Consider the following 25,852-nt stretch of genomic DNA (forward strand, 5'->3'; position numbering starts at 1 on the left):
TGACTTTGACATTTTCTCTATAATTTTTAAAATTTCTGCCAAACAAATGATGCCGACATGAAGTAGACATATTGTAAATGTGAATTAATAACTAATTTATGTCATATGACTATCTTTCTTAAAAGTAGAGAATCTGGAATTTGGAAAAATGCTAAATTTTAGATTTTTTTTCCCAGAATGTTTTGACCAAAATTTACCACTAACATCCAAAGGACATTGTTACAGAAACTTTTCTTGTATGCTTAGAGCTTTTCCCGCTATCCAAGCTAAGTATACATATCACTAACTGGTAAACAGGACCCTTACACTGGTAAACGCCACCATATCTCAGCGTGACCTGAGGTTTGCCACTTTGAAATGTTTGGAAACATGGAATAAAAATTCTGTTTTCCGTCAAAGCAAAACCTGTTACCTCGCAATCATTTCCTAATTCTAAAAATCCTCCCCCAGTGGCCGCAGCAGAAATCCCAAATATGAACAGTAGGGTTTTTCCCCTTACACCTATAATCACATATGGGACCTGTTTCTTCTTCATTTTTAGAATAGCTATAATATATATTATTATTTTCCTCCTCTTCAGATCTTCGTTGAAGGTGGTGAAAGCTGCTGCGCAGGTGCTAAATACATTATGGCAATATAGAGACCTCCGCAGCATCTACAAGAAGGTAAGTGTATTCTTTTATTGTAGGTTCAGAGGTCACAGGGCAATCTCACTGTTAACAAATCTGTGTATATTACTTTTCAACACTGTGTTCTCTGTTAAAGGGGTACCCCGGTTAAAAAAAAAAACATTTAATAAAAAAATATTTTAAATCAACTGATACCAGAAAGTTAAACAGATTTGTAAATTACTTCTATTTCAAAATCTTAACCCTTCCAGTACTTATCAGCTGCTGTATGCTTCACAGGATGTTGTGTAGTTCTTTCCAATCTGACCACAGTGCTCTCTGCTGTCAGGAACTGTCCAGAGTAGGAGCAAATCCCCATAGCAAACCTCTCCTGCTCTGGACAGTTCCTGACATGGACAGAGGTGTCAGCAGAGAGCACTGTGGTCGGACTGGAAAGAACTATATACAACTTCCTCTGGAGCATACAGCAGCTGATAAGTACTGGAGGGATTAGGATTTTTAAATAGAAGCCATTTACAAATCTGTTTAACTTTCTGATTTTAAAACGTTTTCTTCCTCCGGGTTATCCCTTTAAATATGGAAACAATGCCATTTTCTGCAACCTGTGGCTCTCCAGCCATTGTAACACTTTGGCTATCTGGGCACGCTGGGAGTTGTAGTTTAGCAACAGCTGTAGAACTGCAGGTTGGGGAAAACATTGAGATAATGGAACACCATGTTGAATTGCTAGTCCAGTATTCCGTACTGATTTATTTCTCTAAATCAGTATTTCCCTACCTATCAGGGCATGATGGGAGTTGTGGTTTTGCAATAGCTAGAGAGCCGCAGGTTGGCAAATACTGCTCTAGGCAAACCCATGTCGGTGTTCTTCTAATTTCCACGTGCCATTCCTAACGTGCATTTATAACAATAATAACACAACTGTTTAACCTCTGCAGTGTTTCCCAACCAGGGTGCCTCCAGCTGTTGTAAAACTACAACTCCCAGCATGTCCGGACAGCCAAATGCTTTACTGCTTGACTTTGTTTTAAAATGTGTATAGGAATGGTATTGTAACATGGTATGTAAAGTGTAAGGCAGTGTTTTTCAACCAGGGTGCCTCCAGCTGTTGCAAAACTACAACTCCCAGCATGCCTGGGAAGCCAAAGCATGCTAGGAGTCGTGGTTTTGCAACAGCTGGAGGCACACTGGTTGGGAAACAATGTGCGATGGGTAGCAGCTCTAAGAACTGCAGTGTGCGTAGCTTTGTGTTTCTAAAGCAGGGAGACTCCATCTGTTGCAAAACTACAACTCCCAGCATGCCCGGACAGCCGAAGGCTGTCCGGGCATGCTGGGAGTTGTAGTTTTGCAACAGATGGAGTCTCCCTGCTTTAGAAACACAAAGCTACATTCCCAGGTAAACCATATACCGTATAAAAATGACTCTGATTATATTATCGCCTTGTCCCACTTATATAATTCTGGATTTCTAATTGAATTCCATTCCGTACATATAAACTAATATTGGAGATGCTACATTTTATAAGGCAGGATATCAAAACGGATTGAGGAAAAGACATCAGTATCTCCTGGAGGAGAGAGCAGTTTACGATCACATTGAAGAGCTTGATACATATATAATGAAAATTACAGATCTGTGAGCGATGTGGTTGGCAGCCGTCATTTAATCTACCGCCATGGAAAAACAATTCTGTCTGATCTTGCCTGCATCACTAAATTATATATAAGCTGCAGCATTCAACCGCATTGAGGATGAAGTCTCACCTGTAATTGTTATGTCTGCGGCCGCTGCAGGCTGTTTGACATGTGTAGGTGTCAGTATAATAATAATTTGGGCAGAAAAGGGCCTAGGGCTCTTACATAATAACCAACTATTCAGCAATGCATTGGGTGACATGCAGAAATGCAGATCTTTATTGATTGTGTATGTTTATCTTCCCTTATTGCAAGACGCATGCTGCTGCTGCTGCACAAGGCCCGGAGTGCAGCCTCTCGCAAGTCATGTGACCTGTATTAATGCCTCAGACATTCGGTTCATGGCTGAAATAGATAGGTGCCGTTTTGCTGGTGCAAAACCACGACTCCTAGCATGCTTTGGCTGCCCAGGCATGCTGGGAGTTGTAGTTTTGCAACAGCTGGAGGCACCCTGGTTGAAAAACCCTGCCTTACACTTTACATACCATGTTACAATACCATTCAAATACACATTATAAAACAAAGTCAAGCAGTAAAGCATTTGGCTGTCCGGGTATGCTGGGAGTTGTAGTTTTACAACAGCTGGAGGCACCCTGGTTGGGAAACACTGCAGAGGTTAAACAGTTGGGTAATTATTGTTATAAAAGCATGTTAGGAATGGCACGTGGAAATTAGAAGAACACATACAACGGTTTGCCTAGAGCAGTATTTCCCAACCTGTGGTAAAGTCAGCGACTGCCGAGCCGAGAAGTTCGTGCTGAATTGAAGTACTGTAACTTCACTCATCTCTAGTAGAGGATGATCAGGACCTCCAAAGTGAAATGGCGTGCCGATCAGCGAAGAAGGCGGCCACAGGGACCTCACCTGCCTCTATGCCGTTGGATTGGCAACCTGTATAAGCAGAACGCTGACAACAAAGGAGGAATACATGTAATTGTTTCCTATGGAGACTAAAAAAAGACTGTGTTTAAATCACACCCCCGCTTTATTTTCCATTTTATATAAATTACTGTAAACAAAAAGCAAAGGTAGGTAGATAGTTCAGCTCACCCTCTTGTCGGCTGCAGCGCGGATATGCCCCAGGAACAAAACATAAAGGAGAAAATGTCCAGCGCAGCTTCTCGGTAAAACAAAGTCACTTTATTATCGGCTTACATGGAACATGGAAAGGGTGACGCGTTTCGGCTAGTAGGTCTAGCCTTAGTCATACAAGTAATAATCAACTAAAACATCCTAAGGATAGACCTACTAGCCGAAACGCGTCACTCTTTCAATGTTCCATGTAAGCTGATAACAGTGATTTTGTTTTACCGAGAAGCTGCGCTGGACATTTTCTACTTTATGTAACTTGAACAAAAATAAATGTATTTGGTACTGCTGCATGCCTAAATGTCAGAACTATTAGGATATAACATTAATAAAACCGTGCGTTAAATAAAGTAAATGCAAAAAGAATTGCAGATTTTTGGGCCCACACCAGTCGCTACACGATTACAGTGTTGTACTTTAATAAATATATTGCATATGAAATATGTTTTTTCTTGATTTTTTTTACATCATATATCAGAAAGAAATTAATAAAAAGAGATCAAAAAAAGTCCCATAAAAATAAAATGTAGTGTTTATTTTCCCTTTTTTTTCTTTCTCAGCTGTAGTTTTACGTCTCAGGTGACCAGTTATAACCTGTATTTCCTTATCTTTACAGGACGGTTGGAATCAGTCTCATTTTATAACCCCAGTCTCCACCTTAGAACGTGATCGATTCAAATCCCACCCGACACTATCAACCACCCATCAGCAAATGTCGCCCATGATCCAGTCAGGTAAGTGGCATCCTTTACCGTCATCACATGGTGAAAATCGTCTCTGGTCATGTGATGACCACACGGGTGCAGGGCTCTTTACAGAACAGTTAGGGCATGGGCTCGCATAGGGGCCAACATCTGGTGGACATGCTGTTCAGTGTGGTTTTCCAACTGATCCATTAAAGGGGTACTCCGGTTGGAAACAAATTCTTAAAAATCTTCGGCCTTCCAGTACTTATCAGCTGCTGTATGCTCCAGGGGAAGTTTTGTAGTTTTTTTCCAGTCTGACCACAGTGCTCTCTGCTGACACCTCTGTCCATGTCAGGAACTGTCCAGAGCAGGAGCAAATCCTCATAGCAAACCTATCCTGCTCTGGACGGTTCCGGACATGGACAGAGGTGTCAGCAGAGAGCACTGTGATCAGATTGGAAAGAACTACACAACTTCCTCTGGAGCATACAGCAGCTGATAAGTACTGGAAGGATTAAGATTTTTAAATGGAGGTAATTTACAAATCGGTTTAACATTCAAGCCCTAGCCGATTTGAAAATATTTTATTTTTCCACCGGAGTACCCCTTTAATGGCTCGGTTTTTCTGTAGGTAAATGGCAGCCATTAATAATCAATAAAAAAAAACCACTCTGAACAGCATGCTCGTGTGGTTTGTGACTGCACTGCAGCCATGACGGTAAGTGCTTGGTCTATATCAGCGTTTACTAACCAGGGTGCCTCCAGCTGTTGCAAAACTACAACTCCCAGCATGCCTGGACAGCCTTCGGCTGTCCAGGCATGCTGGAAGTTGTAGTTTTGCAACAGCTGGAGGCACCCTGGTTGGGAAGCACTGGTCTATAAATACCTGACTGAACCCCTATTCATTGCAGTCGGCCTTTCTCATGTTCTGTGGTTCTGCCGTAGCGCCTGAGATGTGATTGTGATCGGATTATGGCGGCCTTGCCCGATTCCAGTCCCTGCAGCCCTTTTGTCTCCTTCTCTTCCATTAATGTGCTTGGCAGACATGGAGACAGGTTGACAGCTATCGGGGTATCACATGCTAAGATGTATTACTACAGTCATCAGCGACTGCCTCAGGCACGGTCTTATTGGGGGAAACTCTTATGGTACAGATGTATTATATGTGATATGGGAACAGTGATGGAGCCAGAGGGTGTTAGTGCTGTGACAGTCGCTTCATCTCTTACACTTTGTATTGGTTAATCCCTAAATATTTTGGAGGTAATGATAATAAAATTATATTTTATGCTTCCTTTAACTTCAAAACAGAGACATTCTGCAATATTATCTTCCGTTTTTGAGAACCCTCAGAACTTTTGATGTCCACATGAATATTAGATGCTTTTCGATGTATATGAATATTAGAGAGTTTGTCCTTATAGGAACATATAGCAACAATGGGGGAGATTTATCAAAACCTGTCCAGAGGAAAAGTTACTGAGTTGCCCATAGCAACCAATCAGATCGCTTCTTTCATTTCTCACAGGCTTTTTCAAAAATGATAGAAGTGATATGATTGGTTGCTATGGGCAACTCAGTAACTTTTCCTCTGGACAGGTTTTGATAAATCTCCCCCTTTATTTATCTATCTCATATCTATCTATCTCATATCTATCTATCTCATATCTATCTATCTATCTATCTCATATCTATCTATCTCATATCTATCTATCTCATATCTATCTATCTATCTATCTATCTCATATCTATCTATCTCATATCTATCTATCTATCTATCTCATATCTATCTATCTCATATCTATCTATCTCATATCTATCTCATATCTATCTATCTATCTCATATCTATCTATATATCTCATATCTATCTATCTATCTCATATCTATCTATCTATCTCATATCTATCTATCTCATATCTATCTATCTCATATCTATCTATCTATCTCATATCTATCTATCTATCTCATATCTATCTATCTCATATCTATCTATCTCATATCTATCTATCTCATATCTATCTATCTCATATCTATCTATCTATCTCATATCTATTATCTATCTCATATCTATCTATCTATCTATCTCATATCTATCTATCTATCTATCTATCTCATATCTATTATCTATCTCATATCTATCTATCTATCTATCTATCTCATATCTATCTATCTATCTCATATCTATCTATCTATCTCATATCTATTATCTATCCATCTATCTCATACATTATACTTATCTTGAACAGTCTGTGCGTACATGGCGCTGCTGCAGCACTCTCTCGGTCACAGCCGATTAGCACCCGCACATTCATTCCATCATGTTAGGAGGTGCTGACTAGTAACCGGTGACATCTTACAGCCTTTTGCTCATTGTAATTCCAGCAGTAAACGTTCCCATCTACGTCTTCACTTACAGGAGGAGAAGATATAATAGTTCATTGTATGTTTCATTGATTTTCCTTTCTCGGACAGTGGGCAGCACGTCATCCTCACCAGCACTGTTAGGAATCCGGGAGCCGCACTCTGGGTACGAGAGAACGCAGCCCTCTATGCAATACTACAACAACCAGGGGGAATCCTTGATTCACAAGGATATGTATAGTGGTAAGAAGCTTCTTCACACTTCTATCTAATCTGAAATGGCAATTTGTGAACATCAGCATGAAAGGTCAAGCCCAGCGTTCTATTAGCCACGGTCATGTGTCTCTCACGGCTTCTATAATAAATGCTGCACTGAGCGAGGATGTTCTGTATCCCATAGCAGCCAGTTCAGTGTCACATTGTAGTCTGGTCAGTGTAATGCCGATACCTAATGAGACGTCTGTGTTTTGGGCACAACCTTTCTCCTCAACTGTTTTTTTTAATACACGCTGTGCACCTTTTGGCCCCGTTTTGAGCATAAGTGTATTCAAAAGTAATTGAATTTTGAATACACTTACATTTTCTTTTTTCCTCTAAGTCTAGATCACCTGGTGGACCCCACCAGTGCTTCATTATTTACATTGGTCACATGGACTACGGATAACACTGCCACTACCCTAATGCATATTACCAGTCAGGTGACTTTCTATCGAGGGTACAAGGAGGTGTAGTAAGTGGTATTAAGGGTACAAGGAGGTTTATTGGGCGGTATTGAGGGTACAAAGAGGTGAAGTGGGTTGTATTGGTGGTACAAGGAGGTTTAGTGAGTGGTATTAAGGGTAAAGGAGGTTTAGTGGGTTGTATTGGGGGTACAAGGAGGTTTAGTGAGTGGTATTAAGGGTACTAGGAGGTTTAGTGGGTTGTATTGGGGGTACAAGGAGGTGTATTTAGGGTGCACGGAGATGTAGTGAGTGGTATTGAGGATACAAGGAGATATATTGATGGTACAAGGAGGTGTAGAGGGCAGGGTGTACACTACAATGGGGATTAAAGCATACGCCCCAAAGTAAGTGCTGAAAAGAGGCTATTTCCATGTGCCAGGATAACTGGACCTCAAAATGATGACCCCTCTAAATATTATCAGTAATAACCCAGTAAGTGTTAAGCTTCTCCCAGGGGCTGCTCTATGTTATCTATGTAAAATCTATGCCTCTGCAGAGGTTCTGTAGCATTGTATCAGACAGATCGTTTAATCCTTGCTGAAAAACTGATTGTATTCCTAATAAAAAGATCCTCATTCACACCTTTTTCCCTAATAACATGGCGTATTGTGGGGGGACACTAACTACATGCTGCTCAATAGGAAACAGAAAAAGGACAAAGAGACAGGGCGCTCTCTCGTATGCTGTCGTCAGAATGGAAAACGGGGGACCCGCCACCTCACCTAATGTGCTGTACCGACCTGCTGAGGGGATGCAACAGTGCAAGCCCAACACTGTTGGGAGAAGTGGGTGGAGATCAGTGGATGCAGTGTGCAGCTCTATCTCCCCTATCAGTGTCCCTTAGAGTACGGAATAATGGAGGAAGAAATAGATAAAAAAAATGGGGAATTTGTAGAGCGCTCCTGCTGTCAAAGGATGGACTCAAGATGCCACGATTGCACAGGACAATTTATTGAAATCTTTTTGGACAAAGCGTTTCGGCGCACACATGCGCCTTCATCAGGTCCACAAACAGATAAGTTAGCTGCGTCCTGAGGTGCCGACTGTGCTTGAGTGGCGATAGCGAAATCTTTTTGGACAACGCGTTTCGGCACTCACATGCGCCTTCATCAGGTCCACAAACAGATAAGTTAGCTGCGTCCTGAGGTGCCGACTGTGCTTGAGTGACGATAGCGAAATCTTTTCGGACAACACGTTTCGGCACTCACATGCGCCTTCATCAAGTCCACAAACAGATAAGTTAGCTGCGTTCTGAGGTGCCGACTGTGCTTGAGTGGCGATAGCCACTCAAGCACAGTCGGCACCTCAGGACGCAGCTAACTTATCTGTTTGTGGACCTGATGAAGGCACATGTGAGCGCCGAAACGCGTTGTCCGAAAAGATTTCAATAAATTGTCCTGTGCAATCGTGGCGTCTTGAGTCCATCCTTTGACAGCAGGAGCGCTCTACCAATTCCCCATTTTTTTAAATCTATTTCTTCCTACATGCTGCTCTGAAGCTGGTGACCCACAGAGCTTACAGTCTCCTGCCATGCGATGAGTTCTCTGTGCTTGATAATGCACTGCGGCTCCATTGCCTGGTGTAATGGGGTTACTGATACCATTTTACCATAAACACTGTGGGAATAAAGCCAGGATTGAATGCAATTTATTATGCCTCTCATAAGTAATGGCTTGTGACAGTTGTCAGATTGTCCTGAAGTGCTGCAGCTGTCTCTGGTGTTTCTGCCCTTCCCGCTTCCCACCAAAGCATTAAACACAGTCCCCCCCTCGGGAGAGATAGAGGTGTCTCCACCATTAACTCGCAGTGCGGGATCCATTTGTAGTGGTGCATATATTGTCAGGCAGAGCACGGGGTCACAAGCGGGGGGTCGCTGCTTTCAGGTGAAGATATAAATACCCACAATCACAAGAGAACGCGGAACATCTGTATGGAACTACTTTATGGAAGTGGATAAAATAGCAGCACATTCCATAAGAAGACATTGAGCTGCAGCATAAATGTGTTCCGTGCCAAGAGCATTATGGGGCAGTGTCATCACAGGACTGTCAATTTACAAAATTATAAAGGGAAGACTGCTTTCACGTGTGTAATTTTTAAGCAAGTCCTGGCCTGACCAGATGATTGGTCACTTATAATTCCAGTCTGTAGACTCCTGGTCGGGCCAGGACTTGCCTCAGGATTACGCTCGCCATGAAGGAAAAATGCAAGTAGAGGTGAGCAAATCAATTGTATTAGATTTAATTTCTCTCAGAATTTCCCCCAAAATTTGAATTTTTGGGGGGGGGAATCGCAACATAAGCAGGGACACATCACAAAAGGTCGGGGTTCCTGCTCCTTTATACTGTACAGCGGAGTTAACATTTACGGGGCCTGGTAATGCCCACTGGACGCGCGGTGATACTATATGCATTGCTGCTTATACTCATTCTATGTGCCTCATGTTCAAACACATTTTTCTCAGTACTATGCCCGGGCTGCCGGCACATAAAACAATAAACGGGACTCACCAGCCGATGCTCCCTTGGTGTCTCAGTATCGAGCTTCAGTCCTTTGATCCCGTCAACGCGTCACATCGCGGCTCAACAAATCACTGGAGACTTCTTTAACTGAGCAGTGAAGCATACAGTGTATACCTCTCAGCTCAGTATACTGGAGCAGGGACACCTGCCTTTTGACAGGATTCCCTGCTCCTCTATGAATCTGAATCAAATATCATAGCCAATTTAAGCAAATCCTTCCAAAACAAATTTTCTCATCTTTTCTTGCCAGTTAGGGCCCCATGCACATGGGCATATTTAGTCTCTACTTTGCCTCTGTGTTTAGCGGCCCCCAAACTCACCCCCCTGCGCGCACACGCGCACACGCGCGCGCACACACACACACACACACCCACAGAGAAATGCTCGTTTTGAGGTATCATATATTGTAGACCCTTATTGCAGTCTATGAAACACTGTAAGGGTCCATAAACATGGCTTTGCCATGAGCATGAGCCCTAGATATGTCACCATTTCCTGCATCAAGCGTGATCTCCAGTACAAGATCGGAGAGAGAAGTTTTATCTTCAACAGCACCATTTTCGCCAAGCCTTCTGGACCATGTCTCACTATAGTCCAAGAACAGAGTACAAAAATATGCACCCAATGTATCAAAATAAAGCAAAAATATTCACCCAGTGAAAATCCTCCCTTATGTCCAGAGCCACCGGTGCTTTAATAGTAGTGTAGTCTTGCACCGTAGGTCCTTTCAGGGTGCACGCAAACAATCCAGCATCTTGCACAAGTCTCAGGGGGTCAAATCCCAATTGCCTTAAACTTACAAGATACATGTCGTAAAGACGCTTTCAGAAATTGCCGGAAATTGTGAAGAGCCATTGTCCGGGGGGGGGGGGGGGGGGGTTAATGCTCAGGAGCGGAGATCATCCATTGTCTGGTGACAGTTAAATTGTCCCCATTGCTGTTTGTTCCCGATTTGCTGAGCGGAGAGATTTTCCTGCTCACATTAAATCCCATGCAAACAGCTTGGCGTATAAAATGTCTGTGTGGTCTGCAGTATCTTCAACTGCGGTGGAAAATTGTCTAAAATAACTGAACACTTGTTAATCTTCCAGGGTCGTGCAAAGCATCTCCTATCTACATCAGTTCGTATTCCTCACCAGCACGGGAGCAGAACAGGAGGCAACAGGTGAGATGCACTTTTTAATTTTCCTCTTTAAGTTTACATTAATATTGAAAGCGTACTTGTCATATCCCACAAAACAAAATGCTATATGTTACTCCATACCTAATCCTGACCATGTACATGTATATTTTATGTGTCTAGTATCTATAATACTCTCACAAAGACTTTCTACTTGTTGCTCACTTGGTTTGTCATCCTGTGCTCTCGAGGTGGCGTGTCCTCACTCTGCATGACTCTCCTTCCTCCCTGAGTCTGCTGTGCTGTGCTGGGTCTCTTCATCCAATCACTGCAGGCTCCTCTGTAACCCCATCCTATTTTCATGCTGCAGTCTGATAGGACAGTAGTGAGCACAGAGAAGTGCTAGTCCCGCCCTCACTTCCTGTGCTTCAGCTGGGGCAAAGATGCTGCTGCAGCCGGACAGGATTATGTTCTGGATGGTGGTCTTATTTATAAGCTATGATTTCTATAAAAAAAAAATAGATACATTTTTTTTTATTATTAAATATATTAGAAAGGTTAATGTTTTGCCAAGATGTACAACATATAAAGTTTTTGAGTCTGACGGTGCCCATTAAAGGTGTTTTACAAAGCTCCTTGAAAGACAGGATCGCAGTCCCTTGGATGTTTCTCTCTAACAAGTGGCACTCCCAAAACATGGCACAGTCATCATTTGCAGCAGGTTTAAATGGTTCAAACCTGTAATGCATTGGTGAGGGTCTCGGCTGTCGTACCGCCACCCATCAGACATTTCTGGCATATCCTCGGACAGTCTTCTCTTAACCTGAGTCTTTCCAGCCTTCGCAACACTTTGGCACTATGGTAGTTGTAGGTTTGCAACAGCCGGAGAGATACAGATTAGGAGAGGACTGTAGAGCTGAGCTGCGCACCTACTCCATCATCCGTGCGGGGTGCAGTAAGTGGCCTAATCATGGGCCCTGGTGATTTTTTACTATTTTGTGACCATATGTTTTGATTATGCTATTTCTTGTCTGGTCCGCAGATCTTTATTATGATTTGGTGGTTATCTTTGTGTTAGCATGCAGTGTCATTCACTGAGGTGGACCTGACTCAATATAGTAGGGCTTCAGTTATACCGCTATGATCACTGCATGACTATGTTTATACCTTATCTATATATTGTCTGTATTTAACTTATATAATCTGATTGCGGATATAAACCTTTACCTATTTGGTTTATTATTCCGGATTTGTGTCCCCTGAGGCTCCTGTAAGAATAATACGGGTGAAACACGTTGGGATTAGGATACTCTAATAATTGTGTCTTTATTAGAGGTAGATAAGTGTTTGTCCGGGTGCGTTGAATTGACTATTGATGGGTTTTATTGGTAAATTGTGGTCACAGCCAGAATTATTGTTATTAATAATGACCTTTCTTTTTGAAAATAACTATTAAATGTTAAGTTTTCTTGCTTGTTTTGCTCCTGTGAATATAATTAAATTTAAACATTAGTTTTTTTTATGTTACTTTCACTTGTCTGTTTTTCATGTACTAATCCTGAGGTTATTTTGTGTCTTTTATTCCACTTATCGTCCCCGGTAGTCCATTAGTCTGTTCTCAGCTCTGACCTCACATTTCTCTCCTGCCTCCTGCTGGTTAATTGGCTTTGCACATAGTCAATTTTGTAGGTAAAAGCTGGATGGATTTGGGTACATCTAAGCCAGTGTTTTCCAACCATGGACAGCAATGCAGTGCTCGCGGGCTTCCGTGCAAAGAATGAACATGTTCTTTCTTTGTGCGGATAAATTTCAGTGGCGGAATTGTCCACTGCTGAAATTCCTCAGTGTGAACAGGTCTCGCGGGAAGACCCATTAACACTGATGTTACTGTTCACTGCGCGTAATTCCGATCATGGGAATTGCGCTGTGTGAACATGCCCTTATGGCGCAAATTCTGGCGCATTTCCAATAGTAACTCCAAAGGAGACTCCGCCTTTACAGTCCATTGTCGTCTGTTACACGGCAATAATTTATTGGTGCCATGTTCAAACTAAAAGCTGAAGTAATCTGGATTTATAGATTAAAAATCCTATTTTTTTTTAGCTTTTTCTTTGCACTGCCTGCAGCAATCGCTGGATCTGATATCCCCGTAGCATACTGCTGCCGCTGTTGTTTAATGATTAACAAAGTCAATAAAGTTCTTTTTGTTTAAGTTTGATAATTGAACCGCCGGCAGCATTTCCAAAGCAGCGTGTCCCTGTTTCTATACTCTTTATGAATAAAAAAATAAAATAAAAAAAATCCTAACATCAAAATGCTCGAAAACGTGAAAAATATTTTTAAGCCTCAGGCATCTGACGGGGCCCCAGAGCTGAAAAGCCTAATAGCTGGTACAAGGCTCGGCTCGGCTTTTTGTTCTGGGAATCCGCTTTGCGAAATGATGAATCAATATTCCTATGAATCGCCGTCTATGAGCTGTAAGGAACGTTCGGCAAATATCTGTCTTTGATAATAAAAGGGACGCTGCCAGCCGTCTGCCTCGACATACGGCTTGTTCTCGGCGCCATCTAGTGGTGGCTTTGGGACTTGCTGTCATTTTACAGCATGTTTTCCAGCCAGTGTGCCTTAAGCTGTTGCAAAACTAAAACTCACAGCATGCCCGGACCATCCGAATTTCTAATCGTTTTGTGACGCCAGAGCACTGTTAACCTATACACAGTTTGAGGTAGAGGCAGCACACATGGCCAGCTTGTGTAATCTCTACTTGTGAGTTTTCATGTTACTTGAGTGTTTCCCCAAACAGGGTGCCTATAGCTGTTGCAAAACTACAACTCCCAGCAGGCCCGGACAGCCGAAGGCTGTCCGGGCCAGCTGGGAGTTGTAGTTTTGCAACAGCTGGAGGCACAATGGTTAGAAATTGCTTGTATATTTTATTCTTTCATAACGTTGTCTTGTTTCTTTCTTCCCGCAGCCTCACCAGCTGTATTACAGCCCCGAAGATTCCAATAGGAAAAACTACGACTCCTACCGGTTGTACCTGCAGTCTCCGCACAGCTACGAAGACCCGTATTTCGACGAGCGCGTCCAGTTCACGTCGACCGGCGACCAGAACGCGCAATTTGGACTTAAATCAACCACAAACTATGTTGACTTTTACTCCACTCGGAGACCTTCCTATAGATCAGAACAGTACCCGGGGTCTCCGGACTCCTGGGTGTGAGACCTCGGAGGTCGCCCTATGGACTCCGTACCTAGTAATCATGCTTGACTTGATTTTTTTGAATGGCCTTATTTGCTGTTATTGTTTTTACGGTTGGAAACAGAAAGTGAAATAAAAGAGAAGGACCATGGTGGACGTGGTAATTTTATTTCCGAAGGTGTAGCCTGGACGAGAGGAAATGAAGCAAGAAGGGTGTTTTTTTGTTTTTGTTTTTTTCTTTTTGTTTTGTTAAATTTTTTTCCTTTTTTTTTTTCTTTTCTACTTTTTATTATACATTTTTTTTTTTTCTGTTTTTGGTTTGTAGCTCTTGCTGCTTGTAGTTCTGTAGTCTGGTGATGGTGCAAGTTATGTGAGGGAAGGTATGCGATTGGTGATTTTTTTTTTTTTTTTTAAATAAAAAAAAAAACAAAGATGATTTTTGGGGGATAAAAAATGTCTATGGTCGAATCAAATCTTGATAAATATTTTTTTGTTGTTTTTTTTTAAATGTGAATAAAGTCTCGTTCCGATTTAGTTTGTACAGAAAATATGGATCCTATGAATGCTTCTTTGTTTTACTGTTACTCAGTGTCAACCTTGTATGCTATCTTTGTCTTGTAAATTTTTTTATTTTTATTTTTTCCTCTCACCATTGTAAATACAGCAATGCATTACCGGTCGCGGGTGCCATCGTTTGTATTGCAGTGTATCATTTGGAATCACTGAGAATCCGGAGATGTAAATCACGATATTAAATGCTAACATTTTTACACATAGAGACTCATTTAAGAATAGAAGTTGATATATGTTTTGTCCATTCCCTGCTCTTTCATAAGTCTCACTGCCATTTTCTATGCACATGGAAGATGAAATAAATGTGGACATGTCATCCACGGAAAATTAGCCGGTGTATCCGTCTGCTGCTCTGTTAGTCGCTGAATGTGTCCTGTGTGTCTGCCAAAGTCCAGTAAGTCAGTGTCCATTATACATCATGTGAAGTTAAAGCAGTGTTTCCCAACCAGGTGCAGATGAGATATATATATTATAAAATACAGTAAAATCTGCAGGTATCATGTTATAGAGCAGTAGGAGCTGAGCAGATGATATATACAATACAGTACAATCTGCAGGTATCCTGTTATAGAGCAGGAGGAGCTGAGTAGATGATGTAAACAATACAGTACAATCTGCAGATATCATGTTATAGAGCAGGAGGAGCTGAGCAGGTGATATATACAATACAGTATAATCTGCAGGTATCATGGTATAGATCAGGAGGAGGAGCTGAGCAGATGATGTATACAATACAGTACAATCTGCAGGTATGTTATAAATCAGGAGGAGCTGAGCGGATGATATATACAGTACAATCTGCAGGTAGGTTATAGAGCAGGAGGAGCTGCGCAGATGATATATATACACAATACAGTACAATCTGCAGGTATCATGTTATAGAGCAGGAGGAGCTGAGCAGATGATATATACAATACAGTACAATCTGCAGGTATCATGTTATATAGCAGAAGGAGCTGAGCAGATTATATATACAATACAGTACAATCTGCAGGTATCACGTTATAGAGCAGGTGGAGCTGACCAGATGATTAGAAATGAGCGAACTTACAGTAAATTCGATTCGTCACGAACTTCTCGGCTCGGCAGTTGATGACTTTTCCTGCATAAATTAGTTCAGCTTTCAGGTGCTCCGATGGGCTGAAAAAGGTGGATATAGTCCTAGGAGACTCTTTCCTAGGAATGTATCCACCTTTTCCAGCCCACCGGAGCACCTGAAGGCTGAACTAATTTACGCAGGATAAGTCATCGACTGCCGAGCCGAGAAGTTTGTGACGAATCGAATTTACTGTAAATTCGCTCATCTCTACAGATGATATATACAATACAGTATAATCTGCAGATAACATGTTATCGAGCAGGAGGAGCTGAGCAGATGATATATACAGTACAGTACAATCTGCAGGTATCATGTTATAGAGCAGGAGGAGCTGAGCAGATGATATATACAGTACAGTACAATCTGCAGGTATCATGTTATAGAGCAGGAGGAGCTGAGCAGATGATATATATACAGTACAGTACAATCTGCAGGTATCATGTTATAGAGCAGGAGGAGCTGAGCAGATGATATATACCATACAGTACAATCTGCAGGTATCATGTTATAAATCAGGAGGAGCTGAGCGGATGATATATACAGTACAATCTGCAGGTATGTTATAGAGCAGGAGGAGCGGAGCAGATGATATATATACACAATACAGTACAATCTGCAGGTATCATGTTATAGAGCAGGAGGAGCTGAGCAGATGATATATACAATGCAGTACAATTTGCAGGTAATATGTTATAGAGCAGGAGGAGCTGAGCAGATGATATATACAATACAGTATAATCTGCAGGTATCATGTAATAGCGCAGGAGGAGCTGAGCAGATGATATATATACAATACAATCTGCAGATATGTTATAGAGCAGAAGGAGCTGAGCAGATGATATATACAATACAGTATAATATGCAGGGATCATGTTATAGAGCAGGAGGAGCTGAGCAGATGATATATACAATACAGTACAATCTGCAGGTATCATGTTATAGAGCAGAAGTAGCTGAGCAGATTATATATACAGTACAGTACAATCTGCAGGTATCATGTTATAGAGCATGAGGAGCTGAGCAGATGATATATACAATACAGTACAATCTGCAGGTATGTTATAGATCAGGAGGAGCTGAGCGGATGATATATATATATATATATACACAATACAGTACAATCTGCAGTATCATGTTATAGAGCAGGAGGAGCTGAGCAGATGATATATACAATACAGCACAATTTGCAGGTAATATGTTATAGAGCAGGAGGAGCTGAGCAGATGATGTATGCAATACAGTACAATCTGCAGGTAGCATCTTATAGTGCATGAGGAGATGAGCAGGTGATATATATACACAATACAGTACAATCTGCAGGTATCATGTTATAGAGCAGGAGGAGGAGCTGAGAAGATGATTTATACAATACAGTACAATTTGCACGTATCATGTCCTAGAGGAAGAGGAGCTGAGCAGATGATATATACAATACAGTATAATCTGCCGGTATCATGTTATAGAGCAGGAGGAGCTGAGCAGATGATATATACAATACAGTATAATCTGCAGGTATCATGTAATAAAGCAGGAGGAGCTGAGCAGATGATATATACAATACAGTACAATCTGCAGGTATCATGTTATAGAGCAGGAGGAGCTGAGCAGATGATATATACAATACAGTACGATCTGCAGGTATCATGTTATAGAGCAGGAGGAGCTGAGTAGATGATATATACAATACAATACAATCTGCAGGTATCATGTTATAGAGCAGAAGGGGCTGAGCAGATGATATATACAATACAGTACAATCTGCAGATATTATGTTATAGAGCAGAAGGAGCTGAGCAGATGATATGTACAATACAGTACAATCTGCAGATATCATCTTATAGAGCAGAAGGAGCTGAGCAGATGATATATACAATACAGTACAATCTGCAGATATGTTATAGAGCAGAAGGAGCTGAGCAGATGATATATATAATACAGTATAATCTGCAGGTATCATGTCAGAGGAAGAGGAGCTGAGCAGATGATCTATACAATACAGTATAATCTGTCGGTATCATGTTATAGAGCAGGAGGAGCTGAGCAGATGATATATACAATACAGTATAATCTGCAGGTATCATGTAATAGAGCAGGAGGAGCTGAGCAGATAATATATACAATACAGTACAATCTGCAGGTATCATGTTATATAGCAGGAGGAGCTGAGCAGATGATATATACAATACAGTACAATCTGCAGGTATCATGTTATATAGCAGGAGGAGCTGAGCAGATGATATATACAATACAGTACAATCTGCAGGTATCATGTTATAGAGCAGAAGGAGCTGAGCAGATTATATATACAATACAGTACAATCTGCAGGTATCACGTTATAGAGCAGGTGGAGCTGACCAGATGATTAGAGATGAGCGAACTTACAGTAAATTCGATTCGTCACAAACTTCTCGGCTCGGCAGTTGATGACTTTTCCTGCATAAATTAGTTCAGCTTTCAGGTGCTCCAATGGGCTGGAAAAGGCGGGTATAGTCCTAGGAGACTCTTTCCTAGGAATGTATCCACCTTTTCCAGCCCACCGGAGCACCTGAAGGCTGAACTAATTTACGCAGGATAAGTCATCAACTGCCGAGCCGAGAAGTTTGTGACGAAGCGAATTTACTGTAAGTTCGCTCATCTCTACAGATGATATATACAATACAGTATAATCTGCAGATAACATGTTATAGAGCAGGAGGAGCTGAGCAGATGATATATACAGTACAGTACAATCTGCATGTAACATGTCATAGAGGAAGAGGAGCTGAGCAGATGATATATACAATACAGTATAATCTGCATGTATCATGTTATAGAGCAGAAGGAGCTGAGCAGATGATATACAATACAGTACAATCTGCAGGTATTCTGTTATAGAGCAGAAGGAGCTGAACAGATGATATGTACAATACAGTACAATCTGCATGTATCATGTTATAGAGCAGGAGGAGCTGAGCAGATGATATATACAATACAGTACAATCTGCAGGTATCATGTTATAGAGCAGGAGGAGCTGAGCAGATAATATATATACAATACAGTACAATCTGCAGGTATCATGTTATAGAGCAGGAGGAGCTGCGCAGATGATATATACAATACAGTATAATCTGCATGTATCATGTTATAGAGCAGGAGGAGCTGAGCAGATAATATATATACAATACAGTACAATCTGCAGGTATCATGTTATAGAGCAGGAGGAGCTGAGCAGATGATATATACAATACAGTACAATCTGCAGATATCATGTTATAGAGCAGGAGGAGCTGAGCAGATAATATATATATACAATACAGTACAATCTGCAGGTATCATGTTATAGAGCAGGAGGAGCTGAGCAGATGATATATAATACAGTACAATCTGCAGGTATAATGTTATAGAGCAGGAGGAGCTGAGCAGATGATATATACAGTACAGTACAATCTGCAGGTATCATGTTATAGAGCAGGAGGAGCTGAGCAGATGATATGTACAATACAGTACAATCTGCAGATATGTTACGGAGCAAAAAAAAGTTGAGCAGATAATACAGTATATATTATTGTAGGAAAAGATTTAGTATAACATAGTGTGTGGTTTTACAACTTGGTTCCATTCACTTCAATGGAAACTGAGCTGCAATATCACACACAACCTGAGGACACAGAGTGGCGCTGTTTCTGGATGAAAGTAACTATGGCCCCCGATTTATTAACCTGTTGGAGACAAGAACTGAAGTGATTGTTCCCACAGTAACCAATCACAGCTCAGTTTTCATTTTACCAGAACTCAACTCCTTAAAAGGGTTGTGCGCTGCCCTGACTTGCGGAGCTCCGCTCACAGCGTCCGGAAGTTCATTACTCCGAACGCTGTGTGCGGGCTTCTGTGTTCGTGGGCGCCGGACGTGACGTCACGCCCGCCCCCTCGTGACGTCGCGCCCGCCCCCTCTACCAAAGTCTATGGGAAGGGGGCGTGACAGCGGTCGCGCCCCCTTCCCTTAGACTTTCGTTGAGGGGGCAGGCGTGACGTCACGAGGGGGCGGGCGAAGCGTTACGAGGGGGCGGGCGTGACGTCACGTCCGGCGCCCACGAACACGGAAGCCCACACACAGCATTCAGACTAATGAACTTCCGGACGCTGTGAGCGGAGCTCCGCAAGTCAGGGCAGCGCACAACCCCTTTTTTTTTGTTTTTGTTTTTTGTTTTTGTTTTTAAATCAACTGGTGCCAGAAAGTTAAACAGATGTGTAAATTACTTCTGTTAAAAAAATCTTAATCCTCCAAGTACCTATTAGCTGCTGAATACTACAGAGGAAATTATTTTCTTTTTGGAACACAGAGCTCTCTGCTGATATCATGACCATAGTGCTCTCTGCTGACATCTCTGTCCATTTTAGGAACTGTCCAGAGCAGCAAAGAATTTCCTCTGTAGTATTCAGCAGCTAAAAAGTACTGGAAGGATTAAGATTTTTAAACCCGTTAAGGACCCATGACGTACCGGTATGTCATGAGTCCGCTCCTGTTCTATAACGCAGGGCCACGGCATGGCCCCACGGCTAATAGCGCGCGGCACTGATCGCAGTGCTGCGCTCTATTAACCCTTTAGACGCGGCATCAAAGTGAAAGTAAATCATTGTCGGTGACACAGCAGGAGGGTCCCCTTACCTTGCCTCCTGGTGTCCGATTGCCGAATGACTGCTCAGTGCCTGAGATCCAGGCATGAGCAGTCAAGCGGCAGAATCATTGATCAATGGTTTCCTATGAGAAACCATTGATCAATGTAAAAGATCAGTGTATGCAGTGTTATAGCCCCCTATGGGAGCTATAACATTGCAAAAAAATAAGTGAATAAAGATCATTTACTCCCTTCCCCAATAAAAGTTTGAATCACCCCCCTTTTTCCCATAAAAAAAAAAAAAAACAGTGTAAATAAAAATAAACATATGGGGTATCGCCGCGTGCGGAAATGTCCGAATTATAAAAATATATCGTTAATTAAACTGCACGGTCAATGGCGTGCGCGCAAAAAAATTCCAAAGTCCAAAATAGTGCATTTTTGGTCCCTTTTGAATACAAAAATGGTACCTCTAAAAACTTCAGATCACGGCGCAAAAAATGAGCCCTCATACCGCCCCATACACGGAAAAATAAAAAAGTTATAGGGGTCAGAATATGACAATTTTAAACGTATACATTTTCCTGCATGTAGTTATTTTTTCTAGAAGTACGAAAAAATCAAACCTATATAAATAAGTAGGCTATCATTTTAATCGTATGGACCTACAGAATAAAGATAAGGTGTCATTTTTACCGAAAAAATGCACTGCGTAGAAACGGAAGCCCCCAAAAGTTACAAAATGGCATTTTTTTTTCAATTGTCTTTTCCAATGATGATTTTTTTCAGTTTCGACTTAGATTTTTGGGTAAAATGACTGACATCATTGCAAAGTAGAATTGGTGGCGCAAAAAATAAGATCATTTAACCCCTTCCCTAATAAGTTTGAATCACCCCCCTTTTCCAATAAAAAAAAAAAAAAAACTGTGTAAATAAAAATAAACATATGTGGTATCGCCGCCTGCGGAAATGTCCGAATTATAAAAATATATTGTTAATTAAATCGCACGGTCAATGGCGTATGTGCAAAAAAATTCCAAAGTCCAAAATAGCGTTTTTTTGGTCACTTTTTATATCATGAAAACATTTATAAAAAGCAATCAAGAAGTCAGATCAATACAAAATGGTACTATTATAAAACTTCAGATCACGGCGCAAAAAATTAGCCCTCAAACCGCCCCGTACGCGGAAAAATAAAAAAGTTATAGGGGTCAGAAGATGACAATTTTCCTGCATGTAGTTATGATTTTTTCCAGAAGTGCGACAAAATCAAACCTATATAAGTAGGGATCATTTTAATCATATGGACCTACAGAATAAAGAGAAGGTGTCATTTTTACCCAAAAATTTACTGCGTAGAAACGGAAGCCCCCAAAAGTTACAAAATTGTGTTTTTTCTTAAACTTTGTTGCACAATGATTTTACGCCGTAGATTTTTGGGTAAAATGACTGACATCATTACAATTGGTGGCGCAAAAAATAAGCCTTCATATGGATTTTTAGTTTGCAAAATTGAAAGGGTTATGATTTTTAAAAGGGTAAGGAGGAAAAAAAACGGAAAAATGCTCAGCCCTTAAGGGGTTAAGATGTGAAAGCTGAGCTGTGATTGGTTTGAAATCTGGTGAGCGGGACGGCCAAAGAATCTGGTGGAGACATTCGTGGGAAACCCTTGCTGTGTGTGGGTGAATATTATCCTGCTATAAATGTGGCAGAACTGTTAGTGACCCTCATAATACCACTAGGGGTGACCGACTTGTATGTAATGGCTCCCCAAATCATCATACCAGCAGCTGGGGAAGTGTGTGACTCTACATCAAAGGTGGGATTGAACCCGACCATCCACAAATCCCAAACAGAACATGGAAGCACTTTTACACCCTCTAGTGGCAAAATTGGGGAAATATTGTGTACATATATATTTGAAAGTTGCCTCTAGTCCCATTTGTTTTTTAAGCCTGGGTTATTGACTGGGAGGGGGTCGGGGGCTGATTTACTAACGTTGGCCACAACTTTCTTTTTAGCTACAAGTGATGGTGAACAATGGCAGGTGTAAGCCGAGTATTGGGTATTGTGCACCAGACCATATGTGCCCAGGTCTAGAGACTATTAGCTCGCTCTGTAGACCAGTCTTATGTTTTAGATAAGTGTTTTGTTTTTTTTACTTTTTCCAAGTCAGTGGCTGCTGAGCTCTGCAAATTTCCTGAGTCGCAGACCGAGCAGATTAAAGTAAATTCCCCGGTTCAGACTATTACTGCATGGAATGAAACACGTGGTGGCTGCTCATGTTCAGAGTCCCATGAAGAGTATTTGATCACATAAGTCTCCAGCACTGCGCTCCTCTACAGCTACAGCCAATAATGTGGAGAGCAGTGTTTTCCAAACTGTGTGTCTCCAGCTGTAGCAAAACTGTTAAAAGGGTACTCCACCCCTAAACATCTTATCCCCTATCCAAAGGATAAGATGTCTGATCGCTGGGGACCCCCGCAATATAGCATGCAGCACCCACCTGTATCTGCTTCCGGCAGCACTGGAGGTTCTGGCTCCCGACCACGGGGACGGAAGATCTGAACTTCGCGACTCCACCCGGGTGTGACGTCACGCCCCGCCCCCTCAATGCAAGTCTATGGGAGGGGGCGTGTCAGCTGTCACCCGGGCGGAGTTGTGACGTCCAGATCTTCCGTTCCCGTGGTCGGGAGCCAGAACCTCCAGTGCTGCCGGAAGCAGATACAGGTGGGTGCTGCATGCTATATTGCGGGGGTCCCCAGCGATCAGACATCTTATCCCCTATCCTTTGGATAGGGGATAAGATGTCTAGGGGTGGAGTACCCCTTTAACAGTTTTGCAACAGTGTCATGCACCCTGGTTGAGGAACACTGACCTAGCAGGTACAGAGCAGGTCCTGTCCGGTCAGTCACTGAGGAGCAGAGATCTCTGCACATAACAGCAGTGACTGCCCAACCAGGACCTGCTCTTTATATGCTACATGCTGGAGGACCTGTCATGTCACAGTCATGTGACCAGTAACATGCCGGGGCGGAGCTCAGCAGCGCAGGATAGAAGAGAATGTGGCTGAAGGACCTTTGATGATGATCATGTGACAGGAGTGGTCGAAGTGTATCTTTATTTGCATATTTGTATTTTCAGAAATAACTCTGGAACGGGGCCACGTTACGGAAAAAAAGGTAAACTGCGTTGGAATCAACGTCACCCCCACTATTACCCTGTACCAACAGCTTAGTGCGAGTAATGCTGGTTACAGGTTCCCTTTAAGGGTAGGTTCACATGTAAAGGATCTGCTAATGAATTACCCTAGACTAGAGTGAGCCCCCTGCCTGGTCATGGCAGCAATCCACTGCTACGAGCGCATACACAGGGATCTGCGCGACTGTAGTACACCGTGCATGCGCAGTTTACTCTCAGACATCGCGGCTGCTCCTCTGCTCTCCGAGCTAGACAAAGAGCAGCAGCAATGTCAGAGTAAACTGCGCATGCACGGTTTACTACAGTCGTGCAGATCCCTGTGTGTACGCTCATAGCAGTGGATTGCTGCTATGAGCAGACACAGGCAGGGGCTCACTCTAGCATCGGTCGATAAAATACGCTGCAAATCCGCTATGTGTCACCCTACCCTAAAAAGGAATTTAAATTGCATTTTGTTCTCTCTGCCTTAAGATATTGGGGGGGAGGATTTATCAAAACCTGTGTTGATGAAAAATGTCCTCGTTGCCCATAGCAACCAATTTTTAAATACTTTTTTTTAATGAAAGAAGCAATCTGATTGGTTGCTATGGGCAATGAGGAAACTTTTCATCAACACAGGTTTTGATAAGTTTCCCCCATTGTCCCTTGTATATGCCCCATTTGGATTCTGGAGGACCCAGCCTGTCCACCCAATGATCAATGGATTGCTTACCTGGGTTGTCTTTTGAAGATTACCCCTTTAAATCAACACATGTAGAAAGCTTAAAGAGGTACTCCGGGGTACTAAATCAACTGGTGCCAGAAAGTTAAACAAATTTGTAAATGACTTCTATTAAAAAATCTTACCCTTCCAGTACTTTTTAGCAGCTGTATGCTACAGCGGAAATTCTTTTCTTTTTGAATTTCTTTTTTGTCTTGTCCACAGTGCTCTCTGCTGACACCTGATGCCCATATCAGGAACGGTCCAGAGCAGGAGAAAATCCCCATTGCAAACCAATGCTGCTCTGGACAGTTCCTGACACGGACAGTGGTGTCAGCAGAGAGCACTGTGGACAAGACAAAAAAGAAATTCAAGAAGAAAAGAACTTCCCCTGTAGCATACAGCTGCTAAAAAAAAAGTACTGGAAGGATAAAGATTTTTTAATAGAAGTCATTTACAAATCTGTTTAACTTTCTGGCACCAGTTCATTTAATAAAATTTTTTTTAAAAGTTTTCCACCGGAGTACCCCTTTAAGGTCAAAGGAAAGTTTACTCGTGGCGTCTGACAAGTCGGAGCAGGTGTCCTCGCACCTGCAGAAAAGCCTGATCTCTGCTGTATGAGAGGGATGTGCCCTGATATGGGTGCGGTCCCTATAGAAGTGAATTTACAGAATTTTTGGGATGGCAGCCATATATACTCTGTGTAGGAAGATATTCTGGGTAGCTTTATACCTTCGATAACTGCATATGTATGTAACCATAGGGAGTAGGCAGGGGCATAGCTATAGAGGTAGCATCGGGGCCCTGGTCCTTAAGGGGGCCCCAAAGCATGTCTGCCCCATTAAAGACCAGTAATTTAATTTGCATATGGGGCCCTGTTGCAGATTTTGCATTGGGGCCCAGAAGCTACAAGCTGCGCCTCTGGGAGTAGATGACTGGCAAAGGATGGGGCCTAATAAAATGCAGTAGTTGGGAGACAGTCCCATACACCCTAGATCAGTGGTCTCCAACCTGAGGTTCTCCTGCTCTTGCAAAACTACAACTCCCAGCATGCCCGGACAGCCAATGGCTGTCCGGGCATGCTGGGAGTTGTAGTTTTGCAACAGCTGGAGTGCCACAGGTACTAGACCACTGCCCTATATTGTCAGCAAATCATGTGTATGGCCTAGTTAAATGGGCACTGTCATTAAAACAAATTTTTGCTATTGCACTCCTTATAGCAAATAATAAAAATCTTTCTAATGTACTTTGTTTAAAAAAAAAAATTAGTTTTCTGTTTTATTTGTGTTTAAAAAAAAAGCTGCCCCTAGGTGTCTCCCTACTTGTCCAAAGCACATACCCCACCCATCTCTTGCACAGACTTTGGACTCCTGATGGCCTGGCAAAAGTCCAAAATCAGGAATTGCTGAAGGCCCCCCCCCCCCCCCCTTCAGCAATTCCTGATTTTGGACTTTTGCCAGGCCATCAGGAGTCCAAAGTCTGTGCAAGAGATGGGTGGGGTATGTGCTTTGGACAAGTAGGGAGACACCTAGGGGCAGCTTTTTTTTAAACAGCCTTAGCCAATCATAGCTCACTGAACTGCTCTGGGCTGTGTGTAGCAGAGGGAGGGAGGAAGTTCTTCCCTTCAGATGATGTCACGCCTGCTGGGGAACGCCCCT

At 42.2% G+C, this 25,852-nt stretch overlaps 1 protein-coding gene across 6 annotated transcripts in view; it reads left to right on the forward strand.

Annotated features, from left to right (window-relative positions):
- PKP4 (plakophilin 4) overlaps positions 1 to 14,927 on the forward strand; it is a 332,003-nt gene extending 317,076 nt beyond the window's left edge. For all 6 annotated transcript variants that reach the window (XM_056535034.1, XM_056535032.1, XM_056535035.1 and 3 more), the window contains 5 exons: positions 581 to 665; positions 4,030 to 4,147; positions 6,573 to 6,704; positions 10,797 to 10,870; positions 13,797 to 14,927. In XM_056535034.1, coding sequence (XP_056391009.1) covers positions 581 to 665; positions 4,030 to 4,147; positions 6,573 to 6,704; positions 10,797 to 10,870; positions 13,797 to 14,045 — 658 coding nt within the window. In that variant the 3' untranslated portion in view covers positions 14,046 to 14,927. The remainder of the gene's footprint in view (positions 1 to 580; positions 666 to 4,029; positions 4,148 to 6,572; positions 6,705 to 10,796; positions 10,871 to 13,796) is intronic.
- The last annotated feature ends 10,925 nt before the right edge of the window (positions 14,928 to 25,852 follow it).

The sequence above is a fragment of the Hyla sarda genome, chromosome 8 (assembly GCF_029499605.1).
Source record: "Hyla sarda isolate aHylSar1 chromosome 8, aHylSar1.hap1, whole genome shotgun sequence".
Taxonomy (NCBI): domain Eukaryota; kingdom Metazoa; phylum Chordata; class Amphibia; order Anura; family Hylidae; genus Hyla; species Hyla sarda.